This window comes from Salmo trutta, chromosome 27 (genome assembly GCF_901001165.1).
Source record: "Salmo trutta chromosome 27, fSalTru1.1, whole genome shotgun sequence".
NCBI lineage: Eukaryota > Metazoa > Chordata > Actinopteri > Salmoniformes > Salmonidae > Salmo > Salmo trutta.
Window position 1 is genome coordinate 20830688 of NC_042983.1, and position 22635 is coordinate 20853322.

The 22635-nt window shown below is 44.7% G+C and overlaps 1 protein-coding gene across 1 annotated transcript; it reads right to left on the reverse strand.

The window, feature by feature from the left end:
* Positions 1-13560: 13560 nt before the first annotated feature.
* On the reverse strand, positions 13561-21668 carry LOC115164571 (alpha-1A adrenergic receptor-like). Its single transcript, XM_029717200.1, has 2 exons — positions 20351-21668; positions 13561-14939 (listed from the first exon to the last, which is right to left on the reverse strand). The coding sequence occupies exons 1-2, from the start codon at positions 21252-21254 to the stop codon at positions 14389-14391; spliced, it is 1455 nt and encodes a 484-aa protein (XP_029573060.1). The 5' UTR covers positions 21255-21668; the 3' UTR covers positions 13561-14388.
* Positions 21669-22635: the final 967 nt, after the last annotated feature.

The window sequence follows — 22635 nt, forward strand, 5'->3', positions numbered from 1 at the left end:
ATCGCTCTTTTTTTACATCCGTTATTAGACAGTGGCAACGCGGAACACTAATGATTATGAACATGGTCTTTTGCCTGCTAATGCCTGCAATGCAGTGAAGAAAACGACATGACAACAATAACGTCTAATGTAACTGGCCCCAGCTTGGCCCCCCCAGTTGAAATGGTCTAGAACCGCCACTGGTCCATTGGGTGGTGGACCTTTCTTGATACACACAGGAAACTGTTGAGCGTGAAAAAGTACACCTGGCACTTACTACCATACCCAGTTCAAAGGCACCTTTGTCTTGCCCATTCATCCTATGAATGGCACACATACACAATCCATGTCTCAATTGTCTCAAGGCTTAGAAATCCTTCTCTAATCTGGCTCTTCACCTTCATCTACACTAATTGAAGTGGATTTAACAAGTGACATCAATAAGGGATCATAGCTTTCACCTGGATTCACCTTGTCAGTCTATGTCATGAAAAGAGCAGGTGTTCCTAATGTATTGTAAACTCAGTGTGTATATATGTATGTATATATATATATATGTATGTGTATATATATATATATATATATATATATGTATATATATATATATATACACACAATTTAAGTTTAGTCTTTGATTACATTTTGGCTTTTAATTGTACAAGAGGAGCTGTGGATTGTGGTCTTGTGGCATTTGATGTATCTACACTCTTAGAAAAAAGGTTTTCAAAAGGGTTCTGTGGTTGTCCTCATAGGAGAACCCTTTTTGGTTCCATTTAGAACCATCTTTCTAGAACCGAAAGTGTTCTACTTGGAGCCAAAAAGAGTTCTCCTATGGGAACAGCCAAATAACACTTTTAGGTTCTAGATAGCACCTTTTTTTTAAACATTGTACTATTTAAGGGCATTCTTGGTTTGTCACCAAACAAGAAGAATCACTTCTGATTTCAAGAAGTGAGCCATTGCATTGGATCACTGTCAAAGACACATGGCATGTTTAACTATAGTACGTTGGTTATTGTTTTAATTCCATCCTATAAGTAAATGGAAGGCTTCACAAATGTTTTTATATTTTCGAGGCTGTAAAATAGTGTTGTTGAAGGAACTCGGATGACGTTTGTACCTCACTAAGTCAGTTTGCAGTATTTGTTTGATTTTAAACAGCTGTGAGTTCTAGTTATTGTCCTTCCATAGCCTGTCTTTCTGGTCAGTATTACAACAGAACTTTCAGCTGAACACATTCACTTTTATCTTCCTTTGTCTCATTGCTGCACTTTTTGTATTGTTGTAATGTTTTTGTTGTTAATATTATACATTTTTGATCGTGTCTAGAGCTAAAACACTACTGTAATCTCTGAAATATTGACTCTTAGATCTTAGCTTGTCTGCTGATGGAATGCGCAGAAGTCAAGGGAGATGGTTAAACCATTCATCTCCTCACTCCCCTCAGTCGGAACACCTTTGACACAAAGCATGCACAATACATGGCAGCAGGGAGAACCTTCCCCCCCCCCCCCCCCAAAAAAAAACTGACAAGACATTTTGCATCTTTTTCCTCCTTTTTCTTCTCTCTTTTCACGAGCTGTCTGAAGTTAAAGGTCGCCGAGACACCAGGCTTCCTATAATCACACTGCTGTTTATTTTCTTATGACACTGACAGCCATGCTCGATAGAAGGTTTCCCCTAACAACCTCTCTGCACCAGGTGCTATTTGATCAATGCTGTGTATGTGCAGATGGTGGTGCCTACTTTTTCCACTCAACCACAGTAATTCAAGCTTTGTGAAACTACTTTACGGGGGAGCGGAGTCAGCTATTACATGACACAGGTCTTCGTTTTTTATCTGCTAAAGTGCAAAAGGTGAATCTGTGGAAATGCAATGTTGATTTGTATTTCATGTTTGTTTTTGTTGTTTTTTCAGAATGTTTGTTCAATATCACTTGCCTGCCTATTCTATAAAGTATTGATTGATAGTATGCTTTAAGAACCATGTATTTATGAAAAATACCTGTTAAGCACTGTCAGTGACAAAGCTAGTACAAATACCTGTTAACCTCTGTCAGTGACCAAGCTAGTACATGTAGTGCTTTGAGATCCAGTGAAAAAAGCTATGGTAATGAAATCCATTATATACACTAATGATGTGGTTTGACTCCTGTCCTTATTGTTGGAGTCACTAGAATAGCACCTCCTCTCAGCCCTGTGAGTGTTGACGATGGGAGCCACTTTTAACAGGTGCTCGCTCCATCACTCGCTTTACCCTCTTACCTATTCACATTAGACCTTACTGTTAGTGCCACGCATCAGAGTATGAACAATGTTACACCAGACCACAAGCCAATGATTATTAACCACTCACTCGACACTGTGAACGGTACAGTAGGCACATGTACAGTAGGCTCCTCATTTCTCTGACCAGTTCTCTGTATACTGTACAAGCATTGTATTCTTTCCTCCTCCTTGCCTTGTCAGGTATAGGTTGTTTGCCAAGCCTACGTGTTGTAAGTAAGTTGCCGGTGGGGAGGTTTCCTATAGTGTTTGTTTTTTATTTCTGATTTTTAGCACTGTCGTTGCCCTCCCTCCCATCTTGTGATAAACTGTTGACCATGTAGGTTTTGGGATTTTGGAATACTTATTCCTGACGGCGTTGAATACTATCAGTGTTGACTTAAATGGTTTTAAACATAAAAATAAAAAATAAAACAATTGATGTGTCTCTCTAATAACAATTATTGTGCTAGCAGATACTGTTTTAGTTTTGGTAGTCATAAAATACTGTACATACATACCGGTAAATAAACACAATAAATATGTAGAAATTTAAATAATGTCAGGAATCTCATGTTCCCATTGTAATAACTACTATTTCAGTTCAATGTTACATTTAATCCAGTAAGTATAAATCACTGTTTTAAATCTTAAGGTGAATAGTCAATGTTGTTCACTAGTAGTTTGCTGTTCATTAGATTTGTCTTGAATGGCGAAGATGCTTGAAGATGACGACCCCCATGTACTTTACCACAAACAACTAATTTGCTAAGTCCGCCGTATTTTACAGTGCTCTCCGTTACTCATTTTTTGTTTGGCATTAGCACAGTATACATGATCCCAATTTTAGCTCCAAGACGGCGGCAATAAAAAAAAAAGAAAAAGTAAATTGTGCTGATTTATATGGACATTGAACCATGTCATGCTCCGTAGTTTGAAAAGTCTATGGATGGTGTTAAAAAATATCTGATTTCCTCCGTCTTAATGCGCCATCTTCATTCTTTTGATAATTCATGTACTTGAATTATACACTGAGTGTATAAAACATTAGGAACACCTCTTTCCATGACAGACTGACCAGGTGAATCAAGGAAAAAGCTCCCTCATTGATGTCAGTTGTTAAATCTACTTCAATCAGTGTAGATGAAGGGGAAGAGGCAGGTTAAATTGGGATTTTTAAGCCTTGAGACAATTGAGATATGGATTGTGTACGTCTGCCATTCAGAGGGTGAATGGCCAAGACAAAAGATTTAAGTGCCTTTGAACAGGGTATGGTAGTAAGTGCCAGGTGCACCGTTTTGAGTATGTCAAGAACTGCAACACTGCTGGGTTTCCGATGTGTATCAAGAATGGTCCACCACCCAAAGGACATCCAGCCAACTTGACACAACTGTGGGAAGCATTGGAGTCAACATGGGCCAGCATCCCTGTGGAACGCTTTCGACAAGGGGGTGCAACTCAATATTAGGAAGGTATTCCTAATGTTTTGTACACTGTCTATGTATTTGCTAATAACCTCTGAGATCTTGGAGTTGCAGAAATTACCGTAATTTCCGGACTATTAAGCGCACCTGAATATAAGCTGCACCCACTGAATTAAATTTTTTTTTTTATTTTGAACATAAATAAGCCGCACATGTCTATAAGCCGCAGGTGCCTACCGGTACATTGAAACAAATGAACTTTACACAGGCTTTAACGAAACACGGCTTGTAACAAAAATAAATAGGCTTTAACGAAACACGGCTTGTAACAAAAATAAATAGGCTTTAACGAAACACGGCTTGTAACAAAAAATAAAAAATTAGCAGTAAGCTTTAGTTGTCTTTTTGCAATGAGTCAATTCCTCACGCTGCTGTTTCCAATGTCTTATCGACTCATTAAGACCAAGCTCCCGTGCAGCAGCTCTATTTCCTTTTCCAACAGCCAGATCAATCGCCTTCAACTTGAAAGCTGCATCATATGCATTTCTCCGTGTCTTTGCCATGATGAGGGTGACAAAATGACTACCGTAATCAGAATGATGGGAAGTTTGAGAGCGCTCAATTTAATCTAAGCAGTAAACAAAAAAGTTGTTTGACCTTAACCCGTTCGGCAATTTCATTGGTCTAATGAAAGCTTCATGCCGTCAAAAAACTGAGCACGTCACAGAATGTTTTTTTTTTAGAAAATGTTTTTTAAAGCGGGAAAAATCCATATATTAGCCGCGTCATTGTTTAATCCGCAAGGTTCAAAGCCTGGGAAAAAAGTTGCGGCTTATAGTCCGAAATTTACGCTATGTGGATTTTTTTATTGTAGGCTACAGGCAAGCACACTAGGTGGAGACAGTCTGCTTTGTATGGTCAAGAGTTGGCTCTTTCTCCCTTTCTCCAGGCTCCTTTCCAATGAGAGACAGTGGTGAGAAAGATGGGGGTAATGAATCCTGGCAACAACATGGGGAATTAGTCCACCAGAAGCATCATGATTTTTCTGGACCATGCCCCATGGCAGCAGTGGTATCTAAGCAGTTGTCCAATTATGACTGAATCTAGTTATGACTTGCCTAGTTAAATTAAGGTTAAATAAAATAAATATGAGGGCACACTAATTGATAGTGGAGTGGAGAAGGGAGAGCATTGGGTCGATCAATACACCCCTTTCATGAGAGCTTCTGAAAACAAACAGTGTAGAAGAACTCTAGAAGAAGCTCCAGGGGAATCCTTTACAGGAGCATGTTGAGTCATCATCAGTGTCTTCACTCTTAGAAAAAAAAAATTGCTATCTAGAGCCAATAAGGTTTGTTCAGCTGTCTCCATAGGAGAACCCTTTGAAGACCCCTTTTGGTTCCAGTTAGAACCCTTTTGGTTCCAGGTAGAACTCTTTCCTCTGTGGAAAGTGTTCTGCAAGGAACCCAAAAGAGTTTTACCTGGAACCCAAAAGGGTTGTCCTATGGGGACACCCTTTTTTCTAAAAGTGTTCCTAGAAAACAGAGAGAATATGACAGTCACTATTAGGGAGCTATTATTATGATTATGTTCCCATTCTGCTCACTCTCTCTGAGTCTCTCTCTGAGAGAAAATGAATGAGCAGCATCTTTGCCCTTGTGGGAACTTTGTATCAACGTATTTCTATGGAAGTCTAGCCTTCATATGTCACCAGCACGCCACATTGGGCTGAGTCAAGAACAAAGTCAGTCATTGCAACAGAAGAGTTTTGTATTTTTCCAATCTGGTCCCTTTTCAGCCAAAGCTCTATTGCATTTCAAAGACTGTAGATTAGAACATTAAAATAGAGTAGCAGGGGGGTATAGCATAGAGAGACGCAGTATCTTTCTCAGTTGTTCTTTTGAAAAATCAATTTGACTAACGATACTGGTGGGTTGTTACCTCCATGACTAATTTATCTTTCTTTAGAAACTACAGCCTGAGCATCTACCTGGGAACGGTGTCTACTCGGTACTGATAGTAATCCCACAATCTCCACCCGGCACAGCCAGAAGAAGACTGGCCACCCCTCATAGCCTGGTTCCTCTCTTGGTTTCTTCCTAGGTTCTGGCCTTTCTAGGGAGTTTTTCCTAGCCACCGTGCTTCTACACCTGCATTGCTTGCTGTTTGGGGTTTTAGGCTGGGTTTCTATATAGCACTTTGAGATATCAGCTGATGTAAGAAGGGCTTTATAAAGAAATTTGATTTGATAGTACGTTTTTACAGTACCCACAACTTTTCTATGATGTTATTACATGATCTGAAAAAAGCTACTGTGTGCTTTTAATAATACTAATGCAGGTTTAATTGAATTGGACTTCCCTTTGTATCTCTTGTATCTCTGTCTCTCTGTCTCTCTCTCTCCCTCATTCACCCCCCCCCCCCACCATACTTCCGATCACTCATCAATCCTATCTGTGGTTTGATGACCAGAGCCAATAGCCTCTCGATGATGTCAGTATGTCACGACTTTTTGCTCTCCTGCGTCTGACTTCTCTGCCGCCAGTACGCACCCCTTACAGAATACTGGACAAAATGTATGGAGTCAGCAGGAGCAGGCACCCCGGGTATAGGGGTGGAGGAGCGCGTCCGGGAGCACGCAGCAATGCTCCACCATCTTGGCACCTCCATGGACCGCGTTGTCCAGACAATGGACCGCTGGGAGAGACAGGGAGTTCTCCCAGCGCCTCCACCAGCACAACCGGGGTCTCCACTACGCGCCCCACCTTCTCCTGTTCCCAGTGGGATTCGACTCTCCCTTCTCCAGGAATATGATGGGACGGCTATAACTGACAACCGTCCACCCGGCTCCTTCGGGCCGTGAGAGGGTGTCCGCCCTCGTCTCGTGCCTCACCGGGAAAGCCCTGGAGTGGGCCAATGCCGTGTGGAGAGAGGGAGAAGCGGCGTTGGACCAGTTTGAGGAGTTCTTTGACCACCCGCCCGAGGGTAGAGCTGCGGGTGAGCGCCTCTTCCATCTGAGGCAGGGGACGAGGAGCGCCCAGGAGTTCGCCCTGGAGTTTTGGACCCTGGCTGCCGGCGCGGGATGGAGCGACAGGGCCCTGATCAACCATTATCGTTGCAGTCTGCGCGAGGACGTCCGTCGGGAGTTAGCCTGCGGTCTCCCTGACACCACCCTCACGTTCGACCAGCTGGTGGACCTGTCCATCCGTCTGGACAACCTGCTCGCTACCCGCGGACGTTCAGATCGGGATCTGTTAGTTCCATCCCCATGCACCCCCTCTCCGATACCCATGGAGCTGGGAGGAGCGGTGCGCAGAGAGACCGGAGGGGGTTCCAACTTGTGCACCATCTGTGGCCGCAGAGGTCACACTGCCGGTCGGTGCCGGGTTGGTTCCTCTAGGTATCGAGGCAGCAGGCAGGGCGCTCTGGCGTCACCGGAGGTGAGCCGGTACCATTCTCACCCATGTTTGTGTATGTCACTTTCCCTGAGTTTTCCCCGCATTCCCAGCATAAGGCGCTCGTCGATTCAGGCGCAGCTGGGAATTTTATTGATAGAGTGTTCGCCTATAGTTTAGGGATCCCCATTGTTCCTGTGGCTGTGCCCTTCCCCGTTCACACATTAGATAGTCGACCATTAGAGTCAGGGTTGATTAGGGAGGTCACCGCCACTCTGGGCATGGTGACGCAGGGGGGTCACAAGGAGAGAATTAGTCTCTTCCTTATTGACTCTCCTGCGTTTCCCGTGGTGCTAGGCCTACCCTGGTTAGCTTGTCATAACCCCACTGTTTCTTGGCCACAGAGGGCTATCACGGGGTGGTCGCGAGAGTGCTCGGGGAGGTGTTTAGGGGTGTCCGTTGGTGCTACTACGGTGGAGAGTCCAGACCAGGTCTCCACCGTGCGCATTCCCCCTGAATATGCCGATTTGGCTCTCGCCTTCTCTAAAAGGAAGGCAACTCAATTACCACCCCATAGACGGGGCGATTGTGCGATAAATCTCCTGGTAGATGCTGCACTTCCCAGGAGTCACGTGTATCCCCTCTCACAGGCGGAGACAGAGGATATGGAAACATATGTCTCCGAATCCCTGAGTCAGGGGTACATTCGGTCCTCCACTTCACCCGCCTCCTTGAGTTTCTTTTTTGTGAAGAAGAAGGAGGGAGGTCTGCGCCCGTGCATTGACTATCGGGGTCTGAACCAGCTCACTGTGAGGTATAGTTAGCCGCTACCGCTCATAGCCACAGCGATTGAATTAATGCACGGGGCCCGCTTCTTCACCACACTAGATCTTAGGAGCGCTTACAACCTGATGCGTATCCTGGAGGGAGACTAGTGGAAGACGGCTTTCAGTACCACCTCAGGGCACTATGAGTACCTCATCATGCCGTACAGGTTGATGAATGCGCCATCAGTCTTCCAAACCTTTGTAGACGAGATTTTCAGGGACCTGCACGGGCAGGATGTAGTGGTGTATATTGACGACATTTTGATATACTCCGCTACACGCGCCGAGCATGTGTCCCTGGTGTGCAGGGTGCTTGGTCGCCTGTTGGAGCATGACCTGTACGTCAAGGCTGAGAAATGCCTGTTCTCCCAGCAGTCCGTCTCCTTCCTAGGGTATCGCATTTCCACCTCAGGGGTGGAGATGGAGAGTGACCGCATTTCAGCCATGCGTAATTGGCCGACTCCCACCACGGTAAAGGAGGTGCAGCGGTTCTTAGGGTTTGCCAATTACTACCAGAGGTTTATCCGGGATTTTGGTCAGGTAGCGGCTCCCATTACCTCACTGCTGAAGGGGGGCCCAGTACGCTTGCAGTGGTCAGCTGAGGCGCACAGGGCTTTTAGTCACCTGAGAGCTCTGTTTACCTCGGCTCCCGTGCTGGCCCATCCGGATCCCTCTTTGACGTTCATAGTGGAGGTGGAGGTGGAGGCGTCCAAAGCTGGGATAGGAGCTCTGCTCTCTCAGCGCTCGGGTACGCCACCGAAGTTCCGCCCCTGTGCCCTCTTCTCGAAGAAGCTGCGGAGCGCGGAGCGAAACTATGATGTGGGGGACTGGGAGCTGTTGGCTGTCGTCAAGGCCTTGAAGGCGTGGAGACATTGGCTTGAGGGGGCTAGACACCCTTTTCTCATCTGGACTGACCACCATAATCTGGAGTACATCCGGGCGGCGAGGAGACTGAACCCTCGCCAGGCAAGGTGGGCCATGTTTTTCACCCGTTTTGCCTACAGACCAGGCTCCCAGAACATGAAGGCAGAAGCATTGTCTTGGCTGTATGACACAGAGGAGCAGCCCATGGATCCCACTCCCATACTCCCCGCCTCCTGCCTGGTGGCGCCAGTAGTGTGGGAGCTGGACACGGACATTGAGCAGGCATTACGTGCAGAGCCCGCTCCTGTCCAGTGTCCCGCTGGGCGTCTGCACGTCCCATCTGCTGTTCGTGACCGGTTGATCTATTGGGCCCACACGTCACCCTCCTCTGGTCATCCTGGGATCGGTCGGACAGTGTGCTGTTTGAGCGGGAGGTACTGGTGGCCTACCTTGGCTAAAGACGTGAGGGTTTATGTTTCCTCCTGCTCGGTGTGCGCCCAGTGTAAGGCTCCTAGGCACCTGCCCAGAGGTAAGCTACACCCCTTACCTGTTCCACAATGGCCTTGGTCACACCTGTCGGTGGATTTTCTGACCGATCTTCCACTCTCACAGGGTAACACCGCGATCCTGGTTGTTGTGAATAGTTTCTCTAAGTCCTGTTGTCTCCTCCCTCTGCCCTGTCTCCCTATGGCCCTACAGACTGTGGAGGCCTTGTTTACGCACGTCTTCTGGCACTACGGAGTGCCTGAGGATATAATGTCTGATCGAGGTCCCCAGTTCACGTCTAGGGTCTGGAAGGCATTCATGGAACGTCTGGGGGTCTCGTTCAGCCTTACTTCAGTGTTTCACCCCCAGAGTAATGGGCAGGTGGAGAGAGTAAACCAGAATTTGGGCAGGTTTCTGCGGTCCTATTGCCAGGACCGGCCGGGGGAGTGGGCAGCGTTCATGCCCTGGGCTGAGATGGCACCGAACTCGCTTCGCCACTCCTCTACTAACATCTCTCCCTTCCAATGAGTACTGGGGTTCAAGCCGGTTCTGGCGCCTTGGCATCAGAGTCAGACCGAGGTTCCTGCGGTGGACGACTGGTTCAGGCGCGCGGAGGAGACATGGGAGGCTGTCCGTGTTCACCTTCAGCAGGCCGTGACGTGCCAAAAGGAGAATGCAGATCGCCACCGCAGTGAGGCCCCGGTGTTTGCACCGGTGGACCGGGTCTGGCTCTCGACCCAAAACCTGCCCCTCAGCCTGCCCTGCCGGAAGCTGAGTCTGCGGTTTGTGGGGCCATTTAAAGTCCTGAGGAGAGTGAACGAGGTTTGTTATAGGTTACAACTTCCACCCAATTACCGTATTAACCCCTCATTCCATGTGTCTCTCCTCAGGCCGGTGGTGGCTGGTCCGCTCCAGGAGTCTGAGGTGCGGGAGGTTCCTCCGCCCCCTCTGGACATCAGGGGTTCCCCGGCGTACTCCGTTCGCTCCATACTGGATTCGAGGCGCCGAGCGAGGGGCCTTCAGTATCTTGTGGAGTGGGAGGGGTACGGTCTGGAGGAGAGGTGTTGGGTTCCGGTCGATGACGTGTTGGACCCTTCAATGCTGCAGGAGTTCCACAGTCTTCATCCGGTGCTGGAGCTGCGCGTCAAGGGGGAGGGGGGGGGTACTGTCACGACTTCCTCCAAAGTCGGTCCCTCTCCTTGTTCGGCGACGTTCGGCAGTCGACGTCACCGGTCTTCTAGCCATCGCCGATCCACTTTTCATTTTCCATTTGTTTTGTCTTGTCTTCACACACACCTGGTTTCAATACCATCAATTACATGTTGTGTATTTAACCCTCTGTTCCCCACATGTCCTTGTCTGGTATTGTTTATTGTAAGTGCTTGTGCACGTTATGTTGTGGTGTGCGTCGGGTTATGTAACCATTTATTATTGTTCTGTAATCCGGTGGGTTTTTATTATTAAACTGATCCGTTGGAACCACAGTTTTTGCTCTCCTGCGTCTGACTTCTCTGCCACCAGTATGCACCCCTTACACAGTACTGAGACAGTATGACTCACAAAGGGGCACAGTCATGTCAGCCAATGTCAAGTATTTCTGGCCACTCCCCTCAGGAAAGCCTGTCCACTTGGCTACCAAGACTTGCTGGAGATACTTTGTATCAGAGGGATTACATTTTATATTTCATCTTTATTTAACCAGGTTGCCCAGTTGAGAACAAGTTCTCATTTACAGTGCGACACAAACAACAACACAGAGTTACACATGGAATAAACAAACGTACAGTCAATAACACAATATAAAAAAATCTATATACAGTGTGTGCAAATGAGGTAAGATTAGGGAGGTAAGGCAATAAATAGGCCGTAGTGGCGAAATAATTACAATTTAGCAATTAAACACTGGAGTGATAGATGTGCAGAAGATGAATGTGCAAGTAGAGATACTGTGGTGCAAAGGAGCAAAAAAATAACAACAACAAAAAATAACAATATGGGGATGAGGTAGTTGGATGGGCTATTTACAGATGGGCTATGTACAGGTGCAATGATCTGTGAGCTGCTCTGACAGCTGATAATTGAAGTTAGTGAGGGAGATATGAGTCTCCAGCTTCAGTGATTTTTGCAATTCGTTCCAGTCATTGGCAGCAGAGAACTGGAAGGAAAGGCGGCCAAAGGAGGAATAGGCTTTGGGGGTGACCAGTGAAATATACCTGCTGGAGCGCGTGCTATGGGTGGGTGCTGCTATGGTGACCAGTGAGCTGAGATAAGGCGGGGCTTTACCTAGCAAAGACTTATAGATGACCTGGAGCCAGTGGGTTTTGCGATTATGAAACGAGGGCCAGCCAACGAGAGCACACAGGTCGCAGTGGTAGGTAGTATATGGGGCTTTGGTGACAAAACAGATGGCACTGTGATAGACTGCATCCAATTTGCTGAGTAAAGTGTTGGAGGCTATTTTGTAAATGACATCGCCGAAGTCAAGGATCGGTAGGATGATAATTTTTTCGAGGGTATGTTTGGCAGCATGAGTGAAGGATGCTTTGTTGCGAAATAGGAAATTGATTCTAGATTTTGGATTGGAGATGCTTAATGTGAGTCTGGAAGGAGAGTTTACAGTCTAACCAGACACCTAGGTATTTGGAATTGTCCACATATTCTACGTCAGAACTGTCCAGAGTAGTGATGCTGGAAGGGCGGGCAGGTGCGGGCAGCGATCGGTTGAAGAGCATGCATTTAGTTTTCTTGCATTTAAGAGCAGTTGGAGGCCACGGAAGGAATGTTGTATGGCATTGAAGCTCGTTTGGAGGTTAGTTAACACAGTGTCCAAAGAAGGGCCAGAAGTATACAGAATGGTGTCGTCTGCGTAGAGGTGGATCAGAGAATCACCAGCAGCAAGAGCGACATCATTGACGTATACAGAGAAAAGAGTCGGCCCGAGAATTGAACCCTGTGGCACCCCATAGAGACTGCCAGGGGTACGGACAACAGGCCCTCCGATTTGACACACTGACCTCTGTCTGAGAAGTAGTTGGTGAACCAGGCGAGGCAGTCATTTGAGAAACCAAGGCTGTTGAATCTGCCGATAAGAATGTGGTGATTGACAGAGTCGAAAGCCTTGGCCAGGTCCATGAATACGGCTGCACAGTATTGTCTTTTATCGATGGCGGTTATGATATCGTTTAGGACTTTCAGCATGGCTGAGGTGGTGCACCTGGCAGTCTCATGACCAGCTCGGAAACCAGATTGCATAGCGGAGAAGGTACGGTGGGATTCAGAACAGTTGGTGATCTGTTTGTTAACATGGCTTTCAAAGACCTTAGAAAGGCAAGGTAGGATAGATATAGGTCTGTAACAGTTTGGTTCTAGAGTGTCTCCCCCTTTGAAGAGGGGGATGACCACTGCAGCTTTCCAATCTTTGGGGATCTCAGACGATATGAAAGAGAGGTTGAACAGGCTCGTAATAGGGGTTGCAACAATTTCGGCGGATAATTTTAGAACGAGAGGGTCCAGATTATCTACCCTAGCTGATTTGTAGGGGTCCAGATTTTGCAACTCTTTCAGAACATCAGCTATCTGGATTTGGGTGAAGGAGAAATGGTGGAGGTTTGAGCAAGTTGCTGTGGGGGGTGCAGGGCTGTTGACCGGGGTAGGGATAGTCAGGTGGAAAGCATGGCCAGCCGTAGAAAAATGCTTATTGAAATTCTCAATTATCGTGGATTTATCGGTGGTGATGGTGTTTCCTAGCCTCAGTGCAGTGGGCAGCTGTGAGGAGGTGCTCTTATTCTCCATGGACTTTACGGTGTCCCAGAACTTTTTGGAGTTTGTGCTACAGGATGCAAATTTCTGCTTGAAAAAGCTAGCCTTTGCTTTCCTAACTTTCATAACATTGTAACTCCCCAGAGAAAATAACCTCAGGAAAGTCAATCAATACTATCTGCTCACCATATCCTGTTCACTACTCGTTTTTTTTCCTTGACGTAAGTCACAGATAAGCCGATGCAAAGATTATTATGCCCGCACTGTGGCCAGTACATATCCATGCAATCACTTATATTTGTGTGCTTGTGCGTGTAAGTGCATATGGATGCAATCTGCAAATAGCTCATTTCTTACTTGTTCATGGTGGATTTAGAGGTTTAGGGAGCAGTTATGAGGTCAAAACCCATGAAACGATCCCTCAGAAATCCACAGGAAGAAGTTAATCTTCTATCTGGCAGAGGAAAGGGGTATCATGGGAATGTTGGAGTACAAAGTATTATTGTCCATGCGTGTTTATGAAACGTGTGTTCATGAAATTACTGAGAACGAAAGAAAAACTGTGAATATCTCATATTCTTTTTATTGGAGTACGTGACATGGAAGGACAGTATCCTCCTGGGTTCCTGCCTGCTTTAGACACAGTCATATACACTATTCTCACAACAGGAAAAGAGCTTGGTAAATGGTAAGACACTGGGAGAAAGGTAATCATTTTGATCAATATATGAGGTTACCATCAATAACCTATGTACAGACTTGACCTGTTAAAACTTGTAAACATTACCCAAGGAAGAAGCAATTTGGCTCTTTTATGAAATACCTTCACAAACCCCAATATCTTCTCAGGAATATCTGGTATAAATAATACATATATTGATATAAGTAAAGTGTAGATCCCAGTAAAATGACGGATCTCCCTGCGAAAAACCGGGAGGGGAAATAGTTTGCTCTTAGCATAGTCATTTGGACAGTTTTTCTTTACTATTTAAATCAACTGAATAGTAAAGTGTGAAGAGTGGCAAAGACTGCCCGAGAGAATGTGCACAGGGGGAATTCATGTTCAAGTCTTAAAAAGTAGAAACATCTCAAGGTAAAACCTTGGTTTGGTGTACAAAAACAAACTTTTCTCAGTCATTAATTCAAATCCACTGGCATTGTGTAACTGCAGTCAGAATATTACAAGTATTAAAATATTTCCATCATCTCCTCCAGCTATTATTATTATTCCATCCTTGTAAACTCCACTGGGCATAGACATTTATTCACTATTCACTTCAGTTTCCTTTAATAGTGCTGGACCTTGAGGGTGGATCATTGTTAGGGTTAAGAGTGAGGAGCTACAGTACATTCATACCAGAGACGATCCAAATCACTTATTATCTCTGGTTATACAGCCTCTCCATTTTCACACAAAGACAGCTGGTGGATCTTAATGATTGGCAGGGTCCCGTGTGGAGTGGGCTGAGGATGGCTGGGTCCCTGGCTGGGCCCCTGGCTGAAGCTCCTGTCTCTGATGCAGCAGCAGGTCTTCAGCAGATTCTTACCGCACAGTTGGGCCACCTTAGCCCGTCCTGTCTCTACCGCTGTACCAGACCCTGCCACGGAGCTTCCAGAGAATACCCTCCACTCCCTGCCATCCCTAGAGGAGGGTGTGCGGGACAGGGCTACGGAGGAGGAGGGGCTGAAGCAGGAGGGGTCCCCTCGGCCATCTAGTCTCAGAGTGAGAGAATGACCCTGAACCTGGGCTGGACCCGGGTGATGAGTGGCTCTGGACTGGGCTCTCAGACAGCGCACTCCCAGAATACTCTGGAAGGCCTTCTTAAACTCCTGGTTGGAACAGGGGTAGATGATAGGGTTGATGCAACTGTTGAAGTAGCCTAGCCAGAAGGTTATCTTGAAAACTGTTTCCGAAGGTCTGTATGCTGGGAATATGGAACCTATAATAGGCCACACACACACACACACACACACACACGCACACACACAGACAGACAAAGGGAAGAAAACTGATTAACATACTTGACTACGTAAATCAGGATATCAACATGAGACAAGAAGAAACAAATAGAGGAACATATTTCCATGAAGATTTTGTGCCATACTTTATAACATTCCTAATACATCTAAATCCAATCAGGGTTAATGTTGATCACGTGTGAAAGAAGCAGATACTTTGTACACACTCAACAGAAAAGCCAAAGACTGTGTTGAGAAAAACACATTTATTTCCACTTGGGTTCAATTTATAGTTTTATCATATTTCTAGAGCTACCAATGTCAAGGTATTGACATCAAGGTATTTGTTGTATTAAAATTGCCTTCATAAATCCTGCTGCTTCTGATTAGAGGGACTAATGTGAGAAAGTGTGAGAGTGTGTGAGCTGCACACTTAATAGTGCAGTAGAGGAAATGGTTTAAGATACACATTACATGCAGACTTTTCCAGTTCTTTAAAGTACTACTAGTACTTAAGTAGTTTTTGGGTGTATCTGTACTTTACTATTTATATTTTTTACAACTTTTACTTCACTACATTCCTAAAGAAAATAATGTAGTTTTACTCTGTACATTTTCCCTGACACCCAAAAGTACTTGTTACATTTAGAATTCTTAGCAGGACAGGAAAATGGTCCAATTCACGCACTTATCAAGAGAACATCCCTGGTCAGCCCTACATAAATGCTTAGTTTGTAAATTATGTCTGAGTGTTGGAGTGTGCCTTTGGCTATCCGTAATGTTTTTAATGAACCATTGTGCCATCTGGTTTTCTTAATATAAGGAATGTGAAATTATTTATAATTTTACTTTTAATAATTAACTATATTTGAGCAATAACATCTTATTTTGATACTCAAGTAGTATTTTACTGGGTGAGTTTCACTTTTATTTGAGTCATTTTCTATTAAGGTATCTTTACTTTTACTCAAGTATGACAATTGGGTACTTTTTACACCACTGGACTTTTCACACCAAATGCTTGACACATTAAAATAATTAAATGGCTGAGGTCTTGGATAGCCTTGAAATTGAGCATCTATCTTCAAAGGCAGGATGGGATGAGCTGTCTTGTGAAATTCTTTATTGGAGAGGCTGTCGGAGACAAAAATGAAAAATGACAGCGTGATGTGGATATGGATAGAGAGGGAGAGAGAAAGAGAGGAGAGAGAGAGGAGGTAGTTTGAGTGATATGATTTCGTCCTAAGTACATCTCAGATGACTCCTACTGTGCAACGAGCAACAATAATTATATTACTCTGCTTGTGACTGAATTCATACATTTTGGAGCCTAAAACCTCCTAAGGGGGAACTTGATTGGTATTTGGTATTTTATTAGGATCCCCATTAGCTGTTGCAATAGAACAGCTATTCTTCCTGGGGTCCACACAAAACATAAAATATGAAATAATACAGAATATTAATGGAAAAGAACAGCTCGAGGACAGAACTACATACATTTAAGATTGCCGTTACTCAAGTAGCGTCATTTGTCTATAAAATGTTGAATCCATAAAAAGACAATGACGCAAAACATGCTTTTTAAAGAAAACAGAGGGTATATAGTGATGTATATCAAAGGAAAACAAGATAGATTGAGCAATAAATAATGGATGACCAATAGATATGTGCTTACTTCCCAAGAGAGACGTTGCCATACTGTACATCCAGTACATCCAGTACCAGTACCACCACCATCACCACCAAATATGATTCATATTGTTGATAATGATTTAAGATAACAATACCAAAGATACATGGCTGGCACCATAGCAACTACTGACTAACAACCACAGCACCAGCAGGAAGGGTGCAAAATACCAGTACCCTTGTGAACATGTGAGTAAACCGTTGCTATGCTCTTGGTCATGCCTTCAGAAACGTCTCCTGGAATGTCAAGAAGAAACAAGAACAAACCAGTCTCAAAATAAACACACTGCCAAGACAGTGATATCCCTCCTTAACCTTTTGACCCACTCAAATCCCCACAAGGGTTAGTTTATAAAGCCTGTCCCAATAAAACAAGCAAACAAAAATAACCATCCCCAGCCTAACACAATCAATCTTAAATGGAAAATCGTTGTATTTAACAGGATAATAATAGATAACATTGTGACATGTTGTCCTTGATGCCTTCATGGTTTTGTTAGAAAGGGCAGCCAGCCATGGTTAGGGAGTAGAATAACCACCAAGAAGACCCAGCCCTCTGTTGCGCTTGCTATATTTATGAGCATGAGAGCGTATAATAAATCTGAACCCTGAGGGGTTAGGAAGTCCGGAGTTGGACAGATACATTTTTTTTAAACACTTGATTTGTATTTCATTCCCACATTCATCCTATACTAAAATTATGAAACTAACTAGCAGTGAGTGTAGTACACATTGTGCTTTTTCTGAACTCCATATTGTTCTTTAAACAACCATGAAGGGGACCCGAGGTTGTCCTTCAATAAAAGCAATGATGTGATGACTATCTGTCCTTCCTGCTATGATCATATTGTTGAGAATGCCTCTATGTGATAAGTGAGTTGCAAGCAAGAGCAATAGATGACAAGGCTGGGGAGAGAGAGACAGAGAGAGCGAGAGGCAGAGAAAGAGAGAGAGACAGATAGAGATGGAGAGAGAGAGAGAGCCAGATGGAGAGAGATGGAGAGAGGCAGAGAAAGAGAGAGAGAGAGACAGACAGACATATAGAGAGTTGGAGAGAGGCAGAGAGAGAGAGAGAGAGAGAGAGAGAGAGAGAGAGAGAGAGAGAGAGAGAAAAAAAACAGTTATCTTGTCAAATGCCAGGAAGACATATTGGCTCAGTGGGGGCTCAAGTGTGTTATTGAAATATGAGCAGCTAACAGGTCCGGCAGCGTGTGCTCAGCTCTCAGCAGCAGCATTACCACAGCAGCTCTTTGATCACACCGAGAAGATGACTGGGACAGAGGCTGACTGAAAGGAACTATAAAAACATTGAAAAGGGACTACCCACACATGCTGAGAGTGTTTCTGTTATCTGTGGAACCCTATGATGGCTCAGTGCCTGGCTAGCCTAATGCTAGACCAGACCACATATTTTACCTGAGTTAGCTGCACTGCATCACTGAGACACCTGACACCCAAATTACAGTAACCCCTCAGTGGCCTTCTGAAAAACCAATTCAAATAACATCCAAACTATTAATTTGAAAAGCACTTAAGGCTGTGGCTGGATAACAAATCAATAAGAGTGTCTGAAAATGAAAAATGAACTGGAAATGAATGAATAATGTCAATGTATACTGAAGAAAAATATAAACGCACATGCAACAATTTGAAAGATTTTACTTAGTTACAGTTCATATGAGGAAATCAGTCAATTGAAATTAACTCATTAGGCCATGATCTATGGATTTCACATGACTGGGAATAGAGATATGCATCTGTTGGTCACAGATACCTAAAAAAATGGGCCTCACATTGGGCCTCAGGATCTCGTCACGGTATTTCTGTGCATTCAAATTGCCATTGATAAAATGCAATTGTGTTCGTTGTCCGTAGCTTATGCCTGCCCATGTCATAATCCCACCACTACCATGGGGCACTCTGTTCACATCAGCAAACTGTTCACCCACACAACGCCATACACGTGGTCTGCGGTTGTGAGGCTGGTTGGAGGTACTGCCAAATTCTCTAAAATGACGTTGGAGGCGGCTTATGGTAGAGAAATTAACATTCAATTCTATGGCAACAGCTCTGGTGGGCCTTTCCTGCAGTCAGCATTCCAATTGCATGCTCCCTCAAAACTTGAGAAATCTGTGGCATTATGTTATGTGAAAAAACTGCACATTTTAGAGTGGCCTTTTATTGTCCCCAGCACAAGGTGCACCTGTGTAATGATCATGCTGTTAAATCAGCTTCTTGATATGCCACACCTGTCAGGTGGAAGGATTATGTTGGCGAAGGAGAAATGTTCACTAACCGGGATATAAACAAATGTGTGCACAACATTTGAGAGAAATACACTTTTTGTGCTTATGGACAATTTCTGGAATCTTTTATTTCAGCTCATAAAACCAACACTTTACACTTTTTGTTCAGTTTAAATGGGTGTTCCAAACGTACTCTAGGTCTCTCAGTAGCTCTCTATCACTCTCACTCTTTAATGTGTGAGCGTGCGTGTGTGTGCACACCACAGGAGGTTGGTGGTACCTTAATAGGGGAGAACAGGCTCGTGGTAATGATTGGAGTGGAATCAGTGGAATGGTATCAAATACATCAAACACATGGTTTCCAGGTGACTGATGCCGTTCCATTTACTCTGTTCCAGCCATTATTATGAGCTGTTCTTCCCACAGCAGCCTCCTGTGGTGCACGTGTGTGTGTGTGTGTGTGTGTGTGTGTGTGTGCGTGCGTGCGTGCGTGCGTGCGTGCGTGCGTGCGCGCGCGTGTGTGTGCGCGTGTGTGTGTAGTTCAACTCTCTAATGTAGGATCATTTCTTGAGACTGGTATTTTGGCTTGCCTGAAAATCCTCTCAATAATTTCTACACAAAAGTGTTAGGTAAACACGATTCTTTCATAATATGAAATAGTGAGGATGATAATATTGCATATTCTGAAACTTTCATCAATCAGTTTTATTTTTTAAATAATACTGACTCTTTTCAAAGCTTGTTTTAACATCAGAAAACGCTTACGGCAATTATACGTGTCTTTCAACATTTTGTGTGTTCTGAAATAAAAGCTCCTGAAATTACTTTATTTTATTAGTTACACATGAAATACCACATTATTAGTATGTGTATTCATATACTCATAAAATAATAGTATGGTAGTTAAATGATATTTCAAAGCAGTCGTGTACGAAAGGTAAAATAACAACGGGATGAGGAGGAGATTGAAGTTTTGCATGTGTACACTTTCTGATGCTACATTTGACTTATTTCAGACCGTTTTAATTAGGCATCAATAAAAGGAAATCTTTGCAGATGCAGCCCATTACTGATTAATGGAAGAATAGCACATAGCTCAATATAATGTTTTACATCATCCAAAACCAAAAACCGCACATAACATAAAATAACTTATTTATTACACATGTAAATAAAGTTGTTCTACCTCTATGGGTGATACCGTATGACATGAGAAAGGTATGCATGATATGGCACCAGAGACTGTTGTGAAAATCTATTTTGGGAGTCATCCAACACTCCCCCCCTCACCCTCTCTCCCGCCAACAGCCATCTCTGCAATACAATTTAATTACAAAACCTCATAAATTATTTTGCCAAGTATAGATACAAGAGGGGGTGGCATTAACAGCATGACATGGTAGCTGTGGAGCACTGTCTACAAGGTAAGGAGCCTGGGTACAATGGGTAACACTCACCTATGGGCAGAACCAGGAAGAAAGGGAGCCAGCAGAGCACAAAGCAGCCAACCACAATGCCCAGGGTCTTGGCGGCCTTCTTTTCTCGGGAGAACTTCAGGAGACGCAGGGCGAAGTGTGTGCGGCTGTGCAGGGCCTCGTCCTCAGACACGGCCATGTTGCCGCGGTGGATCCTCAGCGTGACGCTCTCTGAATCTGACTTGTCTGTTTTGTGCCCCTCTCTCAGGCCCCGGCTCTCCTGGCGGGCCACCACATACACCCTACAGTACATAGACAGTATGATGGCCAGCGGGAGGTAAAAGGAGCCCACAGCAGAGAAGATGGCGTAGGCAGGCTCCTCTGTGATCTTACAGATAGACTCGTCTTCTGGCGCCGGCTCTTTCCAGCCAAACAAAGGGCCAATGGAGATGGTGACGGACAGAGCCCACAGGCCAACCAGGGCAAGCAGTGCCCTGCGCTCTGTCACGATGGCTGGGTAGCGTAGCGGGTAGCTGACCCCGATGTAGCGGTCCACTGAGATCACACACAGGCTCATGATGGAGGCTGTGCAGCACAGCACGTCCACCGCTGCCCACACATTGCAGAAGGGCCTTCCGAACACCCAGTACCCTAGGATCTCAAAGGTGGCAGAGAAGGGCAGAACGATGGAGCTCAGCAGGAGGTCTGCCACCGCTAGGTTGACGATGAAGTAGTGTGTGACTGTTCGTAGGTGTCGATGACAGACCACCGACAAGATAACCAGGATGTTCCCAAAAACCCCACATACAATAATTGTCCCAAGTATCAGTCCCAGCACGACAGCCTTGACCACATTGAGCTCTGGGACAAACGCCTGGCTGCAGTTGGAGCAGTTATGTGTTGGATGCTCTGGGGTCATGTTCATGTTGTCTGCTATAGGAACCATCTGTTCTCTAAACAGTATTGATACACTGTCCTGCCCTGTTCTGAACAGTAGACTGACAGACAAACTGCAGACAGTTAAGTTCGCTGAGAGAAGACAAAGACATCAGAGCACTTTCCTGAGAGCCATTCAAATAATGATCACATTAAGTCTGTCATGTCAAAGCATCATTTGACTCATGTTGTCTTAATCTAATCGGCAATTACAATTACTCAAAAATAGAAAGCTATGGGCTTGTTTAAAACACTGATAGAGACAAACATTGTGTATGCAGAGGAATGCTATTTAACAAACAAAAGCTAATCCACCTTGAGATTATCCTTGATGTTAAACCACAAGTTATAATACAGCTGGAGACCTAAAATATATTTGATGGAGTGTGGAGTTGACTCTGACAGTCTGACCTATCAGAGTAGTATTTGGTTACTGAGGATCATTATCATAGGCATAGGTTCTGGGGTCCCTCGCTCTGATTTTCCCAATAGCTAGATCAAAGTGAACAAGTGCAAGTCTGTATCATATAAAACAATTTGAATAGTGGGAAGAGGAAGTGACGCATATGCAATCTGTAAAAGTGTCAATGCGAGGAGTTTGGTTTTAGTTTGGTCCAGTCCAACTGGAAGTGAATACTCAACGATGTCCTCTCCGTTAAAGCTTGAGCTCCAGACCAGACCCCTTGCCAGGGTAGGAGGTAGGAGGGTTATTACAGGTGAAAAAACAGGCCAGTCCCAGGGCAAGTCTGTCCAAGTCTTCTGAATGTTGGGACGGCCTCAGTCTGGATGTGGATGAGTTCAGTAGTCACTGTGTGTCTGTGGCGTGACTCCCCCTGTAACAAAGAGATACAGCCACAATGATGCTTTGCTCGAGTAAGGAAAAGTGTAAGCTGGTTTGACATCCAATATCCACAAAAGATCTCATGCAAAATCAACTCTCATCAGACAAGTGCATTTTATAAAAATGTTCAGACAGCCACATTTTGCATTCTGCAGCATGTTTCAATATCATTAGCTGTTCAAAAAACTGGCTCCTATCCATCACCATTGTTCCTGAGAGCATGTCTCAGGAACGCCCTCTCCTCTGGCTGATCAAAGGAGCTGTGGCCTTATTTTGTTGTTATTGATTGGACATGTTGGTTGAAGAATACAGAGGCACATCCAGCCATGGACACGAGTGACCAATAAAGTGCAGAGGCGTCATGCCCACAGGGGCACATGCCCCCTCAGATTCGTCCTGTTTGAAAATTATTGTTTTGTTAAATGTTTTGTTTTTGTTTCTTTGTAATACTACTAGCCACAAAGCAATTGTATGAAGTTGGCTTTATCTAGCCCAGATTGAGAACCTATCTCCCAACCTCAATTAGCTACCAAGAAGGCATTACAGGCTA